This window comes from Moschus berezovskii, chromosome 12 (assembly GCF_049115385.1).
Source record: "Moschus berezovskii isolate FMDL1 chromosome 12, NW_MosBer_1.0, whole genome shotgun sequence".
NCBI lineage: Eukaryota > Metazoa > Chordata > Mammalia > Artiodactyla > Moschidae > Moschus > Moschus berezovskii.
Genome location: NC_142471.1, coordinates 1,568,367 through 1,589,673, shown reverse-complemented (window position 1 = coordinate 1,589,673; position 21,307 = coordinate 1,568,367). Strand labels below are relative to the sequence as shown.

The 21,307-nt window shown below is 42.2% G+C and overlaps 1 protein-coding gene across 1 annotated transcript in view; it reads right to left on the bottom strand.

The window, feature by feature from the left end:
• The window catches only part of NUP133 (nucleoporin 133), a 60,276-nt gene that overhangs the window by 20,757 nt on the left and 18,212 nt on the right, over window positions 1-21,307 (bottom strand). The window contains exons 9-17 of the mRNA XM_055425843.2: window positions 20,187-20,334; window positions 17,015-17,162; window positions 16,010-16,167; window positions 14,310-14,401; window positions 10,146-10,309; window positions 8,686-8,780; window positions 6,160-6,384; window positions 1,262-1,384; window positions 555-654 (exon numbers count right to left, since the gene is read on the bottom strand). Of these exons, the coding sequence (XP_055281818.1) occupies window positions 555-654; window positions 1,262-1,384; window positions 6,160-6,384; window positions 8,686-8,780; window positions 10,146-10,309; window positions 14,310-14,401; window positions 16,010-16,167; window positions 17,015-17,162; window positions 20,187-20,334 (1,253 nt within the window). The remainder of the gene's footprint in view (window positions 1-554; window positions 655-1,261; window positions 1,385-6,159; window positions 6,385-8,685; window positions 8,781-10,145; window positions 10,310-14,309; window positions 14,402-16,009; window positions 16,168-17,014; window positions 17,163-20,186; window positions 20,335-21,307) is intronic.

The window sequence follows — 21,307 nt, the reverse complement described above, 5'->3', positions numbered from 1 at the left end:
ATGAATAACTATACATACTAAAACCTAGGAGATGCACAAGTATCAGTTAAAAAAATCAATCTATAGAGACAGCTGCAAATTATTTCAAGGGAATAGAGTGATTTTTCATAAGAACTGCTCATTTTGGAGATGTCACTTATTTTTTATTTCAATTACAAACTTGTACTAGGAGAATAATATGACTTCCAAAAATAACAGACCATTAGAAATATATTTTGGGACATCCTAGTGGTTAAGAATTCACCTGCTAATGCAGGGACACAGGTTCAATCCCTGGTCTAGGAAGATTCCACACGCCATAGAGCAACAGCCCATGTGCCGCAACTACGAAGCCCACATGCTCCAACTACTGAAGCTTGCGTGCCTAGAGCCAGTGCTCCACAACAAGAGAAGCCAGTAAATGGCACTGGAGAGCAGCCTCTACAACCAAAGAAAAGCCCGTGTGTTGTTGTGTGCAACAAAGAAACAGCGCAACCAAAAAAAAAAAGAAAAAATATGTAATTTGAGCCACTGCTAATGAACCTGAAAATTGGGATCAGCGCTTGCAATCTCACCTGTCCATGGAATATACTCAGGTTCTTTTTCTCCTGGCTCTTCTCTTCTATACAAGGAGTTTCTATTTTGTCGATAGTGACTAGCAGCTTGCAGCATGTCCTAGAAAATGAAATGGGTTATCACATGCAGGAGCTGAGGGATCCCAGGATATCTGAGATTATCTGAAACATCAAGTTCTATTATTACAAAAAATTACTCAGCACAGGCCTGTAGGATTCCTTTTTCTTTCTGATTTGAAATTTGTTTTACTCCATAATCTAACTTCAATTTTATAAAATTATGGTATCTGAAGTAGGAAAATCATCACTATAATATCCATGAGGTAAAATTAAATGGAATGTTTTAAGTGAGCTTTTGAGTAATTAAAAAAGGGAAACGTATTTGTTGTTTCTCAGTTGCTAAGTGGTGTCTGACAATTATTTAGATAATTACAATAAAATTAATACATTTACAATAATATATATGTCCTTCTCCAAAATAAAAGGTTTAGTCTACCAAAACAGAAACTTTTGATATGCATAAGGCACACACTCAAAATGTCTGCTAACTGACTAATAAAATTACTGATGTTTTCCTAACTTTTTGGAATTAACAAATGGCTAACCCATTATGGATCGCTGGTGGTGCAGAGTAGGAATATGGAAACCCCCTTCTCCTCTGTCCACGGTCTGGGCTTTGATTTGCTAGAATCTTCATATGTTTGTACCTTGAGAATACTGTTCACATTGATCACCACCTCCGCCCATTCAACTGATTCCATGGACGTGTCCTTCAAGACTTGTTCCTCGTGCTCCAGTAAGCACTCACAGATGGTATCCACCTGGGAAACCTGTGGCGGACAGAGACAGCACCCATCAGTGACAGGAACCATGCTGGCAGGCCTGGAAGCGACCCAGCAGGCTTTGCCCACTAAGTTACACCCTCTGCTTAGCAGTCAGGGGGACAGTCAGATTTAAACACAAATCTAAAAACCAAGGAAAGCTAAAATCACCTAACGTTTAAAAGGTAGCAAGCCCAAATAACAGTCTGATAAATAAGCAAATTCTGAACTGTTAGCAGGTAGACTTTTTAAATATCAAGTAACTGAAATATTTGTTTATTAGAGTTATGAAGGCTCAATGCCACCTTTAATTAGTATTACGTTACAAATAATGTCACATTACAACGTAAGACCCTAAACTAATTAAACAAATGAACCAATGGATTAAAATAGTGATTCAACTGGCTAATGAACTGGCTAATTCCTTTCTTTGAGGAATGTGTTTTCTTTAGACATAACAGAAATGTTTGTAGAATAGTAGTAGCTACATAGAAACTAAATATATAACTTGTAACTGTTCTTTTCTTTATCATTAATTATTAACACATAAAGGTAACTGAGGAAAAATGTTATGCACGGAAACATTTGCTTCCAGTTTCAGCTCACAGTTAAGCTTTCACCCCCCTTTATTTATCAAGTGGATATTTACTTGGTAGTTAAGAGTTGGCATAGCATTGGGCTTGCAAAGATAAGAAGAAATGGAAATCAGATTTGCTGCCCTCAAGGAGCTTACACACCAGTTGAAGGAACAAGACATAAACGCATGCACAATGCAGCCCAAATAAAATCACTGTCTTGCAAATCTTGTTCTTCCTTTAGTATTTCTGATGTCACTCAAAGTCATCCTAACAGCCCAAGCAAGAAACCTCTGGCACACTGTTAATGTGAAAAAGATAATGAAAGCAAATGTGATATAAAGGCAGAAACTAACATAAAAGCAAATAAAATGCCAAAACATTTGCTAAATACCCTTATCACATGTTACGTGTTCTGGGGTTTCAAACATTGTACTAATAGTACACAGTTGGTACACAGCTGTACCAACACAGTTGGAAGGCCTGTTCTGAAGCTGTGAACTTGCTTTTTAAAGCCCCAGGAGGTGTGGGGTCCCTTACCAGACTGGAGGCAAGGTGGAGGGTGCACCTTCAAGCAGAGTCTGTATTATCTTTTACCTGGACTGCAAGATCACCTTGCCCACCAATCAGAGCCTAACTTGAGTTAACCAGTTCATCTCTTAAAATGCTAATACCTGTTTGTAATGTAATTTACCACTTCCAAGTGGATGGACAGGTAAAAAGAAAAAAAATGGATACACATTGAACATATGTGTTTCTTCTTCAGTTCTCTTGAATTCTCTTTTTTCTTGAATTCTTTTTTTTTATTATGATTATGCCATGTGGGAGGACCTTAGAACTTTACCCAAAGACCAGTTAATGTAAAGAGAAGTGAAGATAAATGGTGATATAAACAATCTTAAACATTATCATTTTCTATATGGAGTGTTCTTTTGAGGAACCAATCATATTTTAATTTTTTTTCTCCTGTCATATCCTACGGTACTACTCATCAATTATGTATCCATCTAACTGATAAGTTTCACACTCTTCCTTTTTTTTCCCAGTTAACTGGAAAATGTACACATACTCAATTAACCAGTATGCTTAGTACTTTGATCTAAAAGTCGAAAAAGGAATCAGGCTCTTGCTCAATTCAATCCGTTATTAATAATTAAAAAAAAAAAAACCTTTGCTTTATCATGTAAAATTATGTATGAATAAAGACAAAAGAGTGGAGAAGGAAATGGCAAACCACTCCAGTGTTCTTGCCTGGAGAATGCCATGGACAGAGGAACCTGGTGGGCTACAGCCTGGAGTCAGACATGACTAAAGCAACTTAACACATAGCACATCCTAGATGCTAGTATTGATTACCAAAACTTAATTTCCATTTTCCATAGCTCAAAATTTTAAAATCCAGGGGATGAGCAATTAAATTATTTTACTTCTGTTTACTTTCTCTGGTGACAATTCCATCATGCCTTAAATAGAAAAATGTCCAATTCTAGCTAATTTACCACTGTTATGCTTATCTTATCCAAATCCACCTAAATAGTGCTGTCCCTTCAGAATACTGTGAACATAAGTGACTTGATAACTTGTTAAATTACTAAGTGCACCTTCCCAATAAAGAGAAACTGGTCAGGAGCACTGTTTCTGCCTGACCTGAACTGAACTGTGCTCACGGGCCACTCTCCCTCCACTCACAGCTGAAGGTCTGTGCAAACGCACCAGCCCTGCCATACGGCCAAGGCAGGGAAGGACAATTAAGACACTGTATCTGGAGGACAAGTCAGCCTTCTCTTGTCCCATCCTCAGCGGGCTATGGGGAACACTTATGGGACATGTGATGCCACAGGACCTGGAACTACCCTTCTCTTTATGGCTATTATACTTTAAAAAATGACCTCTTTTTGTGTATTTTTTTCTATAACATATTTTCTGTGCATCTTTTTCCTTATTAAATCCAATATTCAAATAAAATGGTGAACATGGGGGAAAAAAGACAAAAAGGGAAACAGAAAATGATAACAGTTTGGTTAGATAATGAAATCTGAGGTGAACTGTCTTTGGTTTAATTCAGATTTCAGGCATACTTCCTTGATTAAAAAACAAAACAGAAAAGTGTTTTGCCTTACATTCCCTAGAAAACAAGCCCAAACATATAAAAATGATGTCTTCTTCAAACTAGATACATTTATGGAGTCAACAGATCTGAACACAGTGTCAGATTCGGTTCAGTTCAGTTGCTCAGTCGCGTCCGACTCTTTGCAACCCCATGAATCACAGCACGCCAGGCCTCCCTGTCCATCACCAACTCCCAGAGTTCACTCAAACTCATGTCCATCGAGTCGGTGATGCCATCCAGCCATCTCATTCTCTGTGGTCCCCTTCTCCTCCTGCCCCCAATCCTTCCCAGCTTCAGTCTTTTCCAGTGAGTCAACTCTTCACATGAGGTAGCCAAAGTATTGGAGTTCCAGCTTTAGCATCAGTCCTTCCAGTGAACACCCAGGACTGATCTCCTTTAGAATGGACTGGTTGGATCTCCTTGCAGTCCAAGGGACTCTCAAGAGTCTTCTCCAACACCACAGTTTAAAAGCATCAATTCTTCAGCAATCAGCTTTCTTCACAGTCCAACTCTCACATCTATACATGACCACTGAAAAAACCACAGACTTGACTAGACGGACCTTTGTTGGCAAAGTAAAGTCTCTGCTTTTTAATATGCTATCTAGGTTGGTCATAACTTTCCTTCCAAGCAGTAAGCGTCTTTTAATTTCATGGCTGCAATCAGCATCTGCAGTGATTTTGGAGCCCCCCAAAATAAAATCTGACACTGTTTCCACTGTTTCCCCATCTATTTCCCATGAAGTGATGGGACCAGAAGCCATGATCTTAGTTTTCAGTACATCAAATATTCAGAATAAAACAGACTCTTGGCAGAGGCTACCCATTGCTAGATTATAGCTAAATTGTGGGAGGAAGGAAACAAAATTAGAGGTACCAAACAGAGAAGTTTCCCAAATGCAATAAACAATTCCACATTCCACAGAGTTAGGGGAAGGCTAGCACTGTTTCTAAACTCAGATAATGCCACAAAGGTAGGAGGGACAGTTCCAGGAAGGACTGTGAACTCCAGAAGCAGCCTATCAGCATGCCCAAGACACTGCTGCAGATGGCTCAGAGCAGGGCCTGTGGTCCCCACTGAGACAGCTGGCCCTGGGCCGTGGTGTCAGTGCTCACTCACGGAGATGGGAGGCAGCCGTGTCCTTCACAAGACTTGGAGCACTCACTCAGGTACCAGAGCTGTGGGCTGACTTCCAGCACCTCCATCTCTTCTCCCTCCCACGTTTACAGGGGTTTTTCCTTTCCTCTGAAAATAAATCTGACTTTAAAAGTGAAGTGCAGGGACTTCCCAGATGGCCCAGTGGTTAAGAATTCGCCTGCCAATGGAAGGGACAAGGTCCATCCCTCGTCCAGAAGGATTCCAGGTGCCATGGGGCAACTACTGAAGCCCTTGCATCAAGCGCCTGTGCTCCACAACACGAAAAAGCCCACACACAGCAATGAAGACTCAGCACAGTCAAAAACAAATAATTTTTAAAAAAAGATGCAGAGCTGGATCCTAGCAGGCAGCTGAGAAGAGTTTAGAGAAGGGGCTATCTACAAAGCTATGGGCAGGAGTAAGGGCACCCAGACAGGACGGTGTAGCCTCGGGCTACAAGAGGCGGGGAGCCACGACTGGCTCCAGGTCTCAAGAAGCACTGGGATGGAGCAGTTGCTGGAAAAACACAGAGGGTAGCCAAAGAGGAGGCTGGTCCAATAGCAGGCACAGCAAACAGGAAGAAGCAGCAAGGAAGGAAGGTGGGGACAATGCTCCAAGCTCTGACCCCATGGTGCTGCCGCTCCATCAAAGCCAACAGAAATGGAGGGGCAGGGGAGCCCACTGTGGAGACGCCCTCCAGGGCAGAATCAAGAGGGGTGTGGAGAAGCACAAAGAAAACATCAGACATGACAGAGAGGACTCTGTCATCAACTTCCCAAGCTCTCATTTACAGGGAAAGTGATCAATGAGTGAAGCTTCTGAGTGATAATTTACCCAGAAAACATGGAATTTGATTCAAAACTCAACGAGATCTTCTGTCCTCAATCCTCTCCTTGCTGGGGGTCCATTCAGTAAATGGCAGTGCTCCAGTCATGCTAAGGGGAGGAGGGGGCTCATCTCACCTCTCTGAAGAAGACGTCTGCGGGGGTCAGGCTGGACGGGACATCACAGTCCCTCTTGTTCAAAGCCATCAGGATCGCTGTGTTCATGAGGTCAGGAAGCCTAGAGTGGTGGTTCTTGAGGATGATGGCGGCAGCCAGCTTCTCAGCATGCTCGCAGAGCAGCAGCCGTGTGGCCATCGGCATCCCTCTCACTGGAAAAGTGCTGAGACGTCTAAAGAGGCCGACCTTGTGGAAAGACGAACATATGTTCTTAGAGAGCATTCAAAGTAAAACACAGGAGGATGCAGTCGTATTTCCACCAGAAGCAGAGTGGGCACAGAGAGGCTGGCCCCAGTCTCCCCCAGAAAGATCTCCCGCTGTCTGTCTTTGGGGCTGTTACACACACACGCACAACCAGCCAGTGCAATTTACACCTGGAAGAAAGTACAGGTGTTTCTTTTCTAAGATGACAGTGGCCCCAGAGATTCTGTCAACTACTGCTGTCTCTGCCTACCTTACTCCTCAAATCATTGCTTATGGTTATCGAAGAATTATAAAACTGTTCTTTTCTACCTACATTAATCAACTCCCCTCAACTCCAGACCTTTGGAACTAGAAACTCAGCAGTCTTCATGTTCCAGAACCCTAAAGCCAGGGGGAGGATGGGGTCTCTAACCCTCTCTCTGCCTCAGCTGCCTCTTTACTTGATGCCCATTTCTGCCTCGAGAAGGATAGTTTATATTTAAAACTATTTCCGTATATACAAGTATGTAGTTGTACGTTTTCCCTGATTATTAATGCAAATCTTTCAATGAAATAATCTCTAAATATTAAAGGAAATATAAAGGCATAGGCAGAGTGGGATTTTAGATCTGGACAGACATTCCTTTGCAACAGATACTGCTGCCGGCAGCTGTGCGACTCCACAAGGGTCTGAGCCCAGGGAGGCTGTGACAAGAGATGCCACACCAGCTCCAGCTCCACGGCTCCCACCCTCCAAGAACTAAGCATTTCCTTAGTGTAGCATGTGAGGGCCACGGACTCCTCCCAACCCAGCAAGCCCACCCTTTGGCAACATGACCTAGACACTTCTCCCATCTAGAAGAAGCATTAATTTCCCAATCCCTTTCATCTGGCCTAGCTTGGTGACTTATTTTGACCAATGATACTTTGGTGGAAATGACAATATGTGATGTCTGAAGCCTTCAGCCTTAAGTTCACCTCCTCAGAGTGCTCCCCAGAGGAGAGCACTGGCATAGGAGGCCAGTCCAGCCTAGATGAGGATGAGACTAGGTAGCGGGGAACCAAGAGGCCTCAGCAGACTGGATAGCACCACCTGCCAGTCAGGCAAGACACCTGGGGATGTGACAGCTCAGCCAACCCCAAATGTGGTTCAAGGAGGGGGCCCGGGGAAGTCAGCAGGACTACCCATCAAACCCACAGAGTTGTTTCAACTTAGTACATCCTGGGGTGTTTGTTATGTATTAATAGTTAACTGATACACTTAGCAATTACATCAGGAGAAAATGTGTCTTTTCCCCATTGATCTGTAGCCCACCTAAAATACTAAGAAAAGGAAGAACTCAATGAATAAATAAAGTTGTCTTGTCATGACAATAAGAGTAAACAGGAACCAAACCATTCATTAAAATTGAAGCAGTATGCAGGATTAGAAACAACCAAGACATTTCTGGAATCCTCTAGAACCACACAGTCCAATGAGGTAGCCATTACCCAACAAAATGGCAACTGAAATGTTAGTGAATTAAAAAAACCTTCAGTTCCTCAGCTGCAGCAGCAATTCCAGGCTGCCACGCCAGGCAGCACAGACTCAGGCCAGCCCACTGCTACAGAATGCTCTGTTTTGGCGCTGACTGCAGTCTTTTTAACAGAGGCGTTTCTAATGTGGGAGAAAAATACTGAAAAATGGGAATAATCTAACTCTTCTGGATTATGCCTGGGAGACACAATTGATCAACAAGGCAAAGATGGGTGATTTTACAACTCTGTCTAGCAACAAAAACATTGTCTAATTTTGGGCACAATATAAATGGGAATTTCCCTATCCCTTAAAAAAAGAGGAATACTTTAAATGAGTTCTTGATGCTAATGGCACCTCGAAATTAAACATCTACATATCAGAAAAACCTGTCATCACCTTCAGATTCTTCAACTGTCTAATGATACAAAATCAACTCAGGAAAACCTAAGTTTTACATAAAAGCACACAGTACATCTGAAGGTAAAGCACGGTGTCATAAAATGTAATAAGAAAACTTAAAATAACATTTTTGCTAGAGTATACTATTTTTCTCCTTTTCACCTTATTTTCAGTGCAGCTTTGATTCTTGCAGTAACAGGTCCCTACCAGCCCTGGAATTATTTACTTAAGTCAGCAAAGAAAACGGACAACAGCAGTCATGTCCCACCCAATGAAACACCTCAGAATTAGCAAGAAAGGGTCTCCCGCTGTCATGAGAGAGCCACAGAAGGCACAGCAAAGTCAGGAGTCCAGCCATTCGCATTCACAGCAACTGGGATGCTTACTTGGTGGATGAAGTCCATAAGGAAAGAGTGGGCTTTCATCTTGTCTTCTAGCTGGTGGAGAATAATCAAGGATGTGTTGCTGAACCCAGGTGCTTCTGGTGAAACAATAACAAGACAGACACATGACACGCTGGCTTGACAACAACTACTGCTACTAAAAGTTGAGAAAAACCTATACAGAAAGAAAGACCTGACCTTTCGATGCAATTATTAATCACCCAAGAGGTTTAAAATTTATAGGGAACCTTTGGGGCTTTGATAAAATTCATACCACAGTTATTCAACATACAAATATATTACTATTAGCTTCATCACTTTGTATCATTCTAAGCCTGACAGTTCAAAACAGTCAAAGAAGATGAGCATTGCTGTGTCCATCCCAAGTCTCCAAGGAGCCTATTGCTACTTGCTAGGTAGGAAATTAGGGAAAGAAAGGATTCTTGAGACAGTTTCATGGTCCTTGGGAACCACCGGGTAGCCCAATGCTGCCTGGAGGGTAAGAGGAACATTCAGGAGAAGATTCATGGCAGATAGGAGAACATGTGCCCACTTCTACAGGCCAAGGTGTGATCACTGCTGATGTTAGAGAAACATAATTTCTATTGGCCAAATTCAGGAGTTGCGCTAAAATTATCATTTAATTTGGGGCTGCTGCTGCTTGTTGCTAAGTCGCTTCAGTCGTGTCCAACTCTGTGCAACCCCACAGACGGCAGCCCACCAGGCTTCCCCGTCCCTGGGATTCTCCAGGCAAGAACACTGGAGTGGGTTGCCATTTCCTTCTCTAATGCATGAAAGTGAAAAGTAAAAGTGAAGTTGCTCAGTCGTGTCCGACTCTTCACGACCCCATGGACTGCAGCCTACCAGGCTCCTCCGCCCATGGGATTTTCCAGGCAAGAGTACTGGAGTGGGTTGCCATTGACGTCTTCATAATTTGGGGCTAGTAAGTGCCAAATGTTTACCTATGCCACCAATTTCCTTTTAGAAATAAAATGCTGACAAAGCTAAGTAGAGCTAATTAATCTACTTCAGACAACATATAGGATTTGCTCCAATGTTTCCTCAGTTTCTGTTCTACTATGCAGATCTATTCCGAGCTCTTTCTGTGTGTGTGTGTGTAGTTTTTATTGTTGCTGTTCCTTATTTTGGGTGTGCTGCATGGCTGGCAGGATCTCAGTTCCCTGACCAGGGACTGAATGAGGCCACGGCAGTGAACACTCTTGAATCCTAACCACTAGACCACAAGGGAACTACCTGCACTAAGCTGTTTTAAAAATCTGTTATAAGGAAAGTTACAACCTTTTATTTATTTATTTTTTACAACCTTTTATAAAATACTGAATTAATACTAAATTGTTTCAGAAAATAAAAAAAATATGCACCGAGAAATTCCTGAACAAAAGAACCAGAATATTCTTCTCGAAACAGACCTCCCTGCAACAGTACACTTCAGATGCTCTTACCCTCAGGCACAGACTCAGCCCAGCGCGGGTCGGAAGCTGGGTAGTCGTCCAGCAGGTCCATGCTGATTTGGGTGACAGCTTTGTCTAGCTCACAATCGGAGTCCAAATCAGAGTGAGAGCAAAACAGCTCATCAACCATCATTTGAGCATGACCTAAATCTTTTCTGAAATAAAATTAGAAAACAAAAGTATTACAACTCAAAGTACTAAATTCACCATGGAAGTTAATTGTGAAGTTAAAATCCCATATGTTAGCCCAAAGTTTATCACTTTTAATAACATTTATTTAAAAGGGAGACAATTATCCATTCCTTAATTCAACAAATATATGCTGAACATTTACAATATGCATGCTCTGGAGACAGAACAATAAACAAAACATCAGAACACTGTCCCAAGACTTCACGAAGTCTACAGTGGCAGGAGGAGTAAGACAAACAGGCAGTGACACACACACACATGGACACTAACAGAGGGCCACAGAGCACACGGAGGAGAAACATGAACCACCAGTGGGGCAGGGAGCCTTCTCGGAGGAGGAGGTGCAGAAAGGCTGGGGTGACTGCAGCGGGGAGACACAGCGGCACAGACAGGACCCGGCACACCTGCGTCAAGAGTGAAGGCCTGGGGAATGGCGACCACCCAGAGAGGAGAGAGGGAAGAAGCGTCCAGGGCAGACCTCTCAGAAACACCAGCAACGGAAGGGCAGTGTACAGAAGGCCTCAGAAAACATGTGACAGAGTGTGAGCTTAGAAGGAAATGTGATTTGTTCTAGTATTAAAAGATCATTCTAACTACGCTATGGAGATGGGAGATCAGACATGAGGGATAAAACTACAGTGAGGAAGTTACTGCAGAAATTTATCCAGGCAAGAGAGGATAGTACTTTCCACTAGCAGGAGCTGCAGCAGAGAAGGCGAAAAGTAGACAGCTTTGAGAAAGAGATACAGGAGGGAAACTGTGGCCACTGGTTAGATCTGACATGTAAAGATGAGTCTAAACAACTGAACGTGGCTGGAACACAGGCTAGGAAAGAAAGAATCATCTTCGGAGGAGGCAAGCACAGGTTCAGATGTGTTAGAACCAGCTGCCTGTGGGACACACAACTGCTTCTGAACATTCGTCATTCATGTACTGGCAAGGTAGATTTGTGTTTCTTCAGCAAGTGGAGGCTGGGAAGGAGAAGACTGTGCAGGGAGTAGAGAGAGGGATGCGTGGAAGACAGTAACAACTGGAGACGACCTCTCAGGTGGTTCGGCTGCAGCAGGAGCAAGCCAGAGAGAGGCGAGCTCAACGGGGGCACAGAGACTGGTCTGTTTTAGAAATGACATATCAGAGACACAGGACAGGGGAACGAAGAGAGCACAGTCTCAAGGGAAGCAGGACCCAGCGGCACTCAGAACAAACGGGAAGAACGCTTCCTCCTGCTCTCCAGGGAGGGAAGGAGAAAGAGGAGCTGGGGTGCAGGTGAGCCTGTGCGTGGTAAGTACAGGGAGCTCTCATAATGGCTTCTGTTATCTCTGTAGAAAAGGAGGCTGAGTCAACTGCTGGGGAGTGGGGCGGTGGAAGGGCAGAGGAGAAATGGGGACAGAGGAGGTGAAGAAAGCGTTGAAATGGTCTCTGGGCATAACAGGAGACAGAGCTTATCAGAGAAACACAGAGGAACTGCCAAAAAGTGTTAAAGGCAAGGTTGAAGCTGGAAACCTAGTTGTGCTAGAGGTTACGGAATACAAAGTGTACTATGGCAAGACCACTCAATAATGAACTATTTTACTCAAAAGACGAAGTTCCTTAAAATTCTCACGAACAAGATTTTATATTTATACTGACTTCAGCAAAATGAAAATCAAAAGAAAATTAATTTCAAAGAAACCACACTAAAAAATAGTAATATTACCTTCACAAAAAACTGAACAATAGTTTAAAGTTCTACCCACCAATTTGGGCCCCATGGAAATAATCCTGGTTGTCACAGGCTGGGAGAAAAGGATGCTACCAGCATCAAAAGGGAAGAGGCCAGAGATGCTGCTAAACACTCTACAATTCACAGGACAGCCCCACAACAAAAATTATCTGGCCTCAAAGGTCAATACTGAGAAGACTGAGGAATGCTGCTTTAAAGGTATCATCATTTCATTTCTGTAAACTCTTAATTTTTTAAAGACTATTGGCTGATACCATCCCAGAAATTATTACTTGTTAACCTCATGGTACTTCATGCTAAACAGTATAAGTAGAAGGCACAGTTGTGTTAGAAGTCCAATAACACCAGTCCTAAGGTTACTATACTGTCAGGTCAGGGACCCCTTTTGTACTTTATCATCATCTCCAGTAAAACATTTAGAAATGACTATGCTGGGTTGAATGGTGTTTTCCCCAAATCCAAGTACACTCAGAAACTCAGCATGTAACTTTATTGGGATATGAGGTTTCTGAAGATATGATCAGCTGAGTTATGATGAGGTCATCTTGGCCTGGTGGGCCCTAAATCCAATGACTAGTGTCATTACTAGGACGTATGAGGACAGGTGCACAGGGAAGACAGCCACGGGTGACAGTGGGGACAACTGAGGGGCGCACATGTGGCCCAGAGAGCCAGTGGCCGGTGGCCACCAGGAGCCAGGGAGGGGCAAGCAATGGTCCTTGCCCAGAGTCTCAGAGGGAGCTGGCCCCGCTGGTACCTTCATCTTGGACACCAGGCCTCCAGACCTGTGACAGAATAAACTTCATTGCTTTAAGCCACCCAGTTGGTGGCAATTTAGTACAGCAGGCACAGGAAGCTAGTACAATGACTCCATCACCATATAAATGTTGAGATGAGACAAGACTGACAGAATTGCTAATTAAAGAAATAAAATTATACAAAATCATAGTATTAATCCAAATCTTGGCAGTCAGATTGAACACTATGCAATAAAACAAGATTAAAAGAATATTATATAAAAACAGAAACCAAAAACTGACCTAATGGTGCCCTCCCCTGGACAAGAAACTAAACTCAGCAGACCGTGACTACAACGGCCCAGAACTTTCCAGACGTGAGCGCCACCCCTTTCAAGCTGTGTGCCCCTGTGTGAGTGGGCGCCTCCATGCAGACGCCACTAGGAGTGGACTTATGGGACCATGAGCTGAGAGTGGGGGAAGTGGAGGCAGTACCGGATGAACGTCTCTTCAAAACACAGATCTGCTGACCCGGAATTCTAGAAACGATAAGCAGTCTGCTCAGTCTCACACAGCTAACTAGGGGCAGAGCAAAGGCTGGATCACAGTTTTCCTGAGTGTTAATTCCAGCATAAATGGAATGCACGCCATTTAAGGACGGTACCAGACACACACTATGCAGAATGTGTGGGGGGGATGAGCAGAGATGACTGCGCCCAGTCAGCAAGTGTGACGGAGCGAGTGCAGCTGTCTGCTCCACCCTGTGCAAACCCTCTTGGGAGCGTCCTCCCCGGGGGGCTCCCCCGGACCTCGCCAGGGCCCCTGGGATAGTAGCAAACATGATCAGATAGAGACTTGAGGGGCACTCATGTAGCAATGCTTGCTCTCTCCTGCTCCCAGAACCCTGAGGCTTGAGAGAGGCCAGGGCAGCCTGCTAGATGAAGACACCAAGTGAGGCAGATGGAGCCGACCAGTCAGGGCCCCCAAAACGTGGGAAAGTGTAGCCAGACAGCTGGCTACTGACCGCAGACCACGCATGAGCTCAGGCAGAACCAGGAAAACTACCATCCCCAGCGTCACCCTGAACAGCCGAACTGCAGGACCAGGAGCTATATTAAGTAAGCCAGTGATTTCTGTGGTGATTGCAACAGTACAAAAATCGACCACCAGGCCAACACTTCACAACAGCTAGGATGACCTTTTGTATGCAATTTCACTGCCTTCACATCATACATAAAAGATGCTTCACAATAACCACTTCTAGTGCTGCACTGTTGCAACAAGTGCAACAGCTGCGTTACAAAAAGTTCTCCCAGGCTGGCTGGAGCCTGCCTCGGCCACTAATATCAGAACAAGAGGCTGGCAAAGCGCGAAGCTCAGAAAAACATCTCGGTGATGGCATCATTCCTTCAACTCACTCCCACGAGTCAACAAATAAGTAGCAAATGTCAGTAAAGTGTCCTTGGACACCAAAAGAGCCATAATTCTAAAAACTTGTTATACCTGCAGAATTGCAGAAAAGCAGCTTTGAGCAATTTGGTTTTATCTTCCTGGGCAACAGTTTCATTCTTGGTAGGAGTATCAAAAACCACACTCTGTAAAATAATAAACTATAGTTTAGAGTTGAAGGTATAAGAATATTCTTAGTTACTGCAAAAAAAATTAGACCAAGCTATGAGGAAAACAACACAGGCACACAAGCTGTTTGCCATACTCTCTACATCAATGACTTACATACTTAAGATATTTATGGAAACATCAAATGATTAATTAAAGTCAATTCAGGAATTATATTGTGAGTAAAATTATTTGGGGATTTCATCACAACACAACCTTTGGATAGGCTCACCCTTACATCACAGAGTGTATTTCTAATCATAATGGTTGATTTCAAGCTTAAAGAAAAACTTAGAGAAATTTAAAAGAAATGGAATACTGTACGATAGCTTCAGAACATATAGCAGGATTGTGAAAACTACCTGATTACAAAAGAATGAAAGTTTTTTAAAAAGTTACTTTCTGTTGAAACTGTTACTAAATCATTTTCATTTTGAATTACACAAAAAGTCCATATACTTTACATATTCTTCAAACAGAAATTACTCAAAACAGTATTAATGCTTAAAAGAATGATAAAAATCTCACACATCATGAGCTTCAAGATGACAGTGAAAAAAATGACAGTTTTACCCCACTCTCCCCTCAAAAATCATCCCAGAATACCAAGAAGAAAAAGAGACTCAACCCCCACACATCTGTGGTTCCAGCTACACAAAGAAAGCAGAGGAAAGAGTAGCAAGTGACAGAGTGGGGAGGAGACCAGGCAAACTCGAGCAGTGTGGAGACAGATCCTGAGGACAAGGAACAGGGTGGTTCTAGGCAGATAGCAGGCACAGGGTTTCTACATGTGACTGGGCAAAGCTAGAGAGAAAGACATCTATAGAGCTGCTGGAACATGTTGGGAGATTAAACCCAATATCAGACAAAAGTAAGCAAATACACATTTAGTCCACTTCAAGCATCACATGAAGTTGTACACTACATTAAAGAAATATAATCAGCATACTGCTTCACTCTGGACTGTAAAAACAACATTCACATTGCCATTAGAATGGAAAAAATGTATATTGGAATGATAAAGGCAAGGCAGAAGAGTGTAAGTTACCTCAAGTCCTCATCTTCAATAACAGGAGGTCTACAGATGATGAAAAATAATGAATGACAGACAGCAATATATACATATTACTTAGAAATGTGGAGGAAAACACCAAAAAAAAAAAAAAAAAACCACCTAAAAGACTTAAAAGTAGATGCTTCTGAATAAGAGGGCAAAGGAAATGAGAGAGATAAAAGAACTAATGTCTTCATCATAACTCTTTTAAAACTGTGTGACTTTCAAACATTTGTGGGAAACAGCCCAAGAAAAATGTTTAAATCCTTTGTAACAGGCTTCCTTGGTAGCTCAGTGGTAAAGAATCTGCCTGCAATGTAGGAGACGTGGTTTTGATCCCTGGGTGGAGAAGATCCTCTGGAGAAGGAAATGGCAACCCACTTCAGTATTCTTGCCTAGGAAATCCCATGAACAGAGGAGCCTAGAGGGTTACAGTTCATAGGGTCACAAAGAGTCTGACATGACTTAGCAACTACACAACTACAACAAAATCAACTATATTGAAAAAAAAAAAAATATGAAACCATGTTACCTCATTGCCTGGTCCAGCAACTGAAGATGCTAGGGAATCTTCAAGATCTTCTGCTAATATGGACACATTTTCCCTTGAAGTAATAGACACCAATCCACTGTTTCTAGAAAAAAGGATAGGTATACCCCCGCAGGAACCAGCTCCTAAAATACTGTCTCCTAAGAGAAAGGAAAATACACAAATACATATTACCAAACAATACCCTCCTAAATCTATTTCCCTAAGCAGAAGATCCTGATGACAGCCCTTAACCGTGTTACTTCTACTCTGAACCCAGTTATAACCCTGCATCAAGTCAAGGCTCCTCACTATCTGCAGAGGCAGGCTGAGTCCTCCATGGTGCTGTGCAAAAGCAGTGAGTACAGTGAACCAAACAAGAAAATCATCCCTTCTGCAAGACACAGAGCAACAGCTTGTCAATCCTACTCTGACTTACTGAGTAAGCCAACGGGAGGGCCAGGAAAAGGTCTAAGCTTGCCTGCAGACTTAACAGCATCCCAACCAACCAGTCAAGGCTCTGGGGCTGGGACCAGACAATCAAGATGCCATGCTGCTGCTCACCTGGATTTTGTCCTTTGCCCCTTCAGATAAATACTATCTGCTTGTTTTTCCTACTCTTGGATGGCTTCTCCCAACCCGTCCCCCGCCACCACCTGCCACAGCCCCCTTGCATGAGTCCAGTGCCAGGGACTCTTCTCACCCAGGGGTCTGAACAAACTTGTTTAAAGAATATCAACTCAGAAGTCACTCTTAGTGACCAGGAACAAGCAATTACTTCTCTGAGCGTCAGTTCTTTCCTTCTTGGCCTCTTCTGGGGAAAATGTTACTATTTTCTGTCTATAGTAAAACTGGGCTCTACCACCCTCCCCGTTTCTAAGCTACTGTAGGTATGGTACTGAATTATCACAGGTATCACGCTTGAAGCAAAGCTCATGGAAAGAGAACAAAAACTTCTCAGAATGACAAATGAGTTTCTACTCCCAATTTCTAAAACTGATTACCCACCTTGTGTATTAAAAACAATTTTCTCCTGAGGAAGAGAAAACTTCCCAGTTCCTGTGGAGCACATGTAGACGGTACTTTCAGTATACAGACAGGCAGTCTGGTTTGAAAAGTTTGGGACCATCAACCGACATACAGTCAAGTCTTCAGACTGAAAATTAAAGATTACATTTAATAAGAATTGAAACAAAAATACTTTTGTATGACTTCATAATTCACACTTTGGTACACTATCTCATAAAAATGACAAAATAATTCACTGATTATCCTTGTTAAAATTACCTGAGATGATTTACAAAACATGACAGAAATAAGTTTATAAATATCAATTAGAGAAATCATTTGCTGAGTTGCAAATAACTAGCAAAGTTTGAAAATGTTTCCACGGTAGTAAGATTTCAACTAAAAAGCCTATTAACAAACATGAGAAAGAAAATAAAATTAGTTCATTATTTTAGAATTTACAGATACTTTTAAAACAACTCCTGATAAATGCTGTTTCTTTCTTCACTGTCCAAATATCAAGCACAAGAAAACTGAGTTAACTTGTTCACATATGAAATTAGAAACAGAAACAGAAATAAGACTTAGTAAGTCATAAAATTAGCAAAAGCTCAAAAGGATACTTTGTTTATTAAAAGAATTTTACAAACATAAAAGTGGAATCCCATGATTTTTAAATTCTCAAATTGTCTTCTTTATCCCCTTTGCATTGTCTGCGAAAATTTTTAACACTGAGTGTACTTTTCTTGTATAATCAGAACACATAAGGTTTATTTCTGTTTGAAATATAAGGTCAAATTAAGATTTCCTTACAGTAGTCAGTTATGCAAATTGTATTAAGAATAAGTTCAATAGAATTAGATGCTCCGTTCCGTTCCTTCGCTCAGTCGTGTCCGACTCTTTGCGACCCTGTGGACTGTAGCCTACCAGGCTTCTCTGTCCATGGGATTCTCCAGGCAAGAATACTGGAGTGGGTTACCGTTTCCTTCTCCAGGGGATCTTCCCGACCCAGGGATCGAACCCGGGTCTCCCGCATTGGAGGCAGACGCTTTAACCTCTGAGCCACCAGGGAAGCCCTCTATATGCAACACACTGAGAAATGTCACGAAGCAATTATACTTGGTTATGTCATATATAGTATTTTAAAAAAGCATATAAACAATAACAGTGCCTTCCTTTGCTTTTATGATACAGTAATATTAGACATTTCCATGTCCCTGTTTTTGCCAGCAGAAACAATACAGAATTCTGTATAGCTTACAAAATGTCCTCAGAATCCCTTTCTAAAAGTCTCTTCCAGAAGACAATTTTACCAAACATATTTTTAGAAACTTTCATAGGAAACAAGCTGTATTATCTTATATAAAAATAATATATTGATGACTACAAATGTAGGCCTATGTACTTGAATATTAGATCCCAAAAGATTAAGCAAATAAAGAATACAATAAGCTCTCACATGCTGAATTTCATTCTCTTCATCTCCTAACATTCAATGAACAATTCATCATTCAGAGTATTTTATAACTCAATACCATTTCCCAAACACAATTTTCCTAAGTATTTAAAAACATTCAAAAGCTACAAATGTCAAATTAATTAATGGGGTTAGATTTAGAGTTGTTTTAAAATGCAAGTAAGATCTATTAGATGCTACACAAGGTTAAATGAAGTTAACCTTGTGGAGGCCTCTCGTAAATAACAGCAGTTACTAAACAATGTTAAATTGCCATCAAGAAGCTTAAAATTAGACAGCTTGTCTTTTTAAAAAATGTACTTATTTTTAATTGGAGGATAAGTGCTTTACAATATTGTATTGGATTCTGCCATACATCAACATGAATCAGCCAAAGGTGTACATATGCCCCCTCCCTCCTGAACCTCGTTCCCACCCCTCAGCCAATCCCACCCCTCTAGGCTGTCTCAGAGCACTTGCGTTCTCTGTGTCATAGAGCAAATTCCCACTGACTACCTGGTTTTACATATGGTAATGCATATGCTTTAAGGCTATTCTTTCAATTCGTTACCTGCCCCGCCCCCACCCCATCCCCTCATGTCCGCAACTCTTGCCTTTTAACTATTCACATGAATTTTGATGAATATATAATGCGGTTACCTACAAATATAATCCCTATTTGAGCAAAAAGAGGATTTTTCTGTAATATACAGCACTCAAAACCAAAGTCCAATTCCCATCAAGTTTCTTCCTATTTTTCACTCTGCAGTTCATCGTCAATATTTTCTTTCTACTCAGTAACACAGAAACGAAACTCCCTTCACAGAGCAACAGCAGGAGAAACATGCTGCTCACTGTCAAGGGCTCCCACTCTCACTTCTCTTTAGCTAAGGCTGAGCAGAGGATGAGGATGAGATGGCAAACAGAAGGCACTGCCTAAACACTGCTGCTGCTGCTAAGTCACTTCAGTCGTGTCCGACTCTGTGTGACCCCATAGACGGAAGCCCACCAGGCTCCCCCATCCCTGGGATTCTCTAGGCAAGAACACTAGAGTGGGTTGCCATTTCCTTCTCCAATGTGTGAAGGTGAAAAGTGAAGTCGCTCAGTTGTGTCCAACCCTTAGCGACCCCATGGACTGCAGCCTACCAGGCTCCTCCATCCATGGGATTTTCTAGGCAATAGTACTGGAGTGGCTCGCCATTGCCTTCTCCGGCCTAAACACTAGCTATTTAAAATGTATTTCTGGGAATTCCCTGGTGATCCAGTGTGGACTAGGACTCTGCTTTAACTGCTGAGGGCCTGAGTTCAATCTACAGTCAGGGGACTAAAACCCTGCAAACTGCACGGCGTGGCTAGTAATAATAAATAAACACAGGGATTTTACTTTAAAAAATGTATTTACATTTGCCTGCACCAGGTTTGAGTTGGGGCATGTGGGATCTTTTATTACAGCATGCAAACTCTTAGTTGCGGGATGAGGGATCTAGTTCCCTGACCAGGGATTGAACCCGGGCCCCCTACATTGGGAGCACAGTCTTAGCCACTGGACGACCAGGAAAGTCCCCCAATAAAGAGATTTTTAAAAAATTAAGTTAAACATATTTCTAAGCCTTATAGGTGAATATCTCAAAGAATCTGACCTTGCAATGGTTAGGGAGAAAAAAACTCAGCAAGTTACTGTCACTTGGTCATTTAGCTTATAAACAGAAATCTTACCTGAAAAGGTGGGTTATACTGAGTGACTTCCACAGTCACTGAATCTGACATTTGGTAGCCATTATCTTCTACTGTTATCAGAGAGTAATAGACCAGGCAGGGGCTGTCTGCCAGGTGCCATGCTGCTGCCAAAATTAGGAGCCCATCGCTAATCAATGAAAAAGAAAGATATACTGTCTCTTTGGAAAACAGTTTGGCAATTTCTTAAAGAGATAAACATGCATTTACCATATGAACTAGCAAGCCCAGTCCTAGATATTTACCTAAGAGAAATAAAAACTGATCTTTACACAAAAACCTGTGTACAAATGTTTACAGTGACTTTACTCATAATTGCCTAAAAATAGAAACAACTCAGTATCCTTCAGCTGTTGAATAAACAAATCCTGGTAAAGCTACTCCGCAGTAAAAAGGAAGAGACCAGACCACTGAATCAATATCAAATTCATTATGCTAGTGAAAGAAACCAGACGCCAAAGGCTTTATACTGTATGATGCCATCTACAATATAGGGACAGAAAAGACATCAATGCTCACCAGGAGCTGGAAGTGAAGGAAGGGTTGAAAAAGGAGTGTGTGTATGCATACTCAATCCTGTTTGACTCTTTGTGACCCTACAGACTATAGCCCATCAGGTTCCTCTGTTCATGGGATTTTCTAGGCAAGAATACTGCAGTGGGTTGCCATTTCCTCCTCCAGGGGATCTTCCCAACTCAGGGATCAAACTTGTGCCTCCTGCATCTCCTGCACTGGCAGGCAGATTTTTTTTTAACCACTGAGCCACCCAGAAAGCCCCTGACAAAGGAGTACAAAGGAACTTTTGGGATGACAGAACTGTTCTGTATCTTGATTGTGGTTGTAGTTAACTGACGATGCACTCATCAAAACTCACCAGATTATATACTAAAAAGGGCACAACATATTTACTGTATGTAAAATATAACTCAATAAATCTGACTTAAAAAGACCAACAAATCATCAAACACAGGGATTAGCAAGGTGCAGCTCTCAGGTCAAACTGACCACAGGCGAATTTCTGTACATGAGTCTGTCCTGCAAGACGGCCATGCCCACTTGTCTGTGTGCCGTCTGCTGCTGCTAATACTACCACTGGTAGAGTA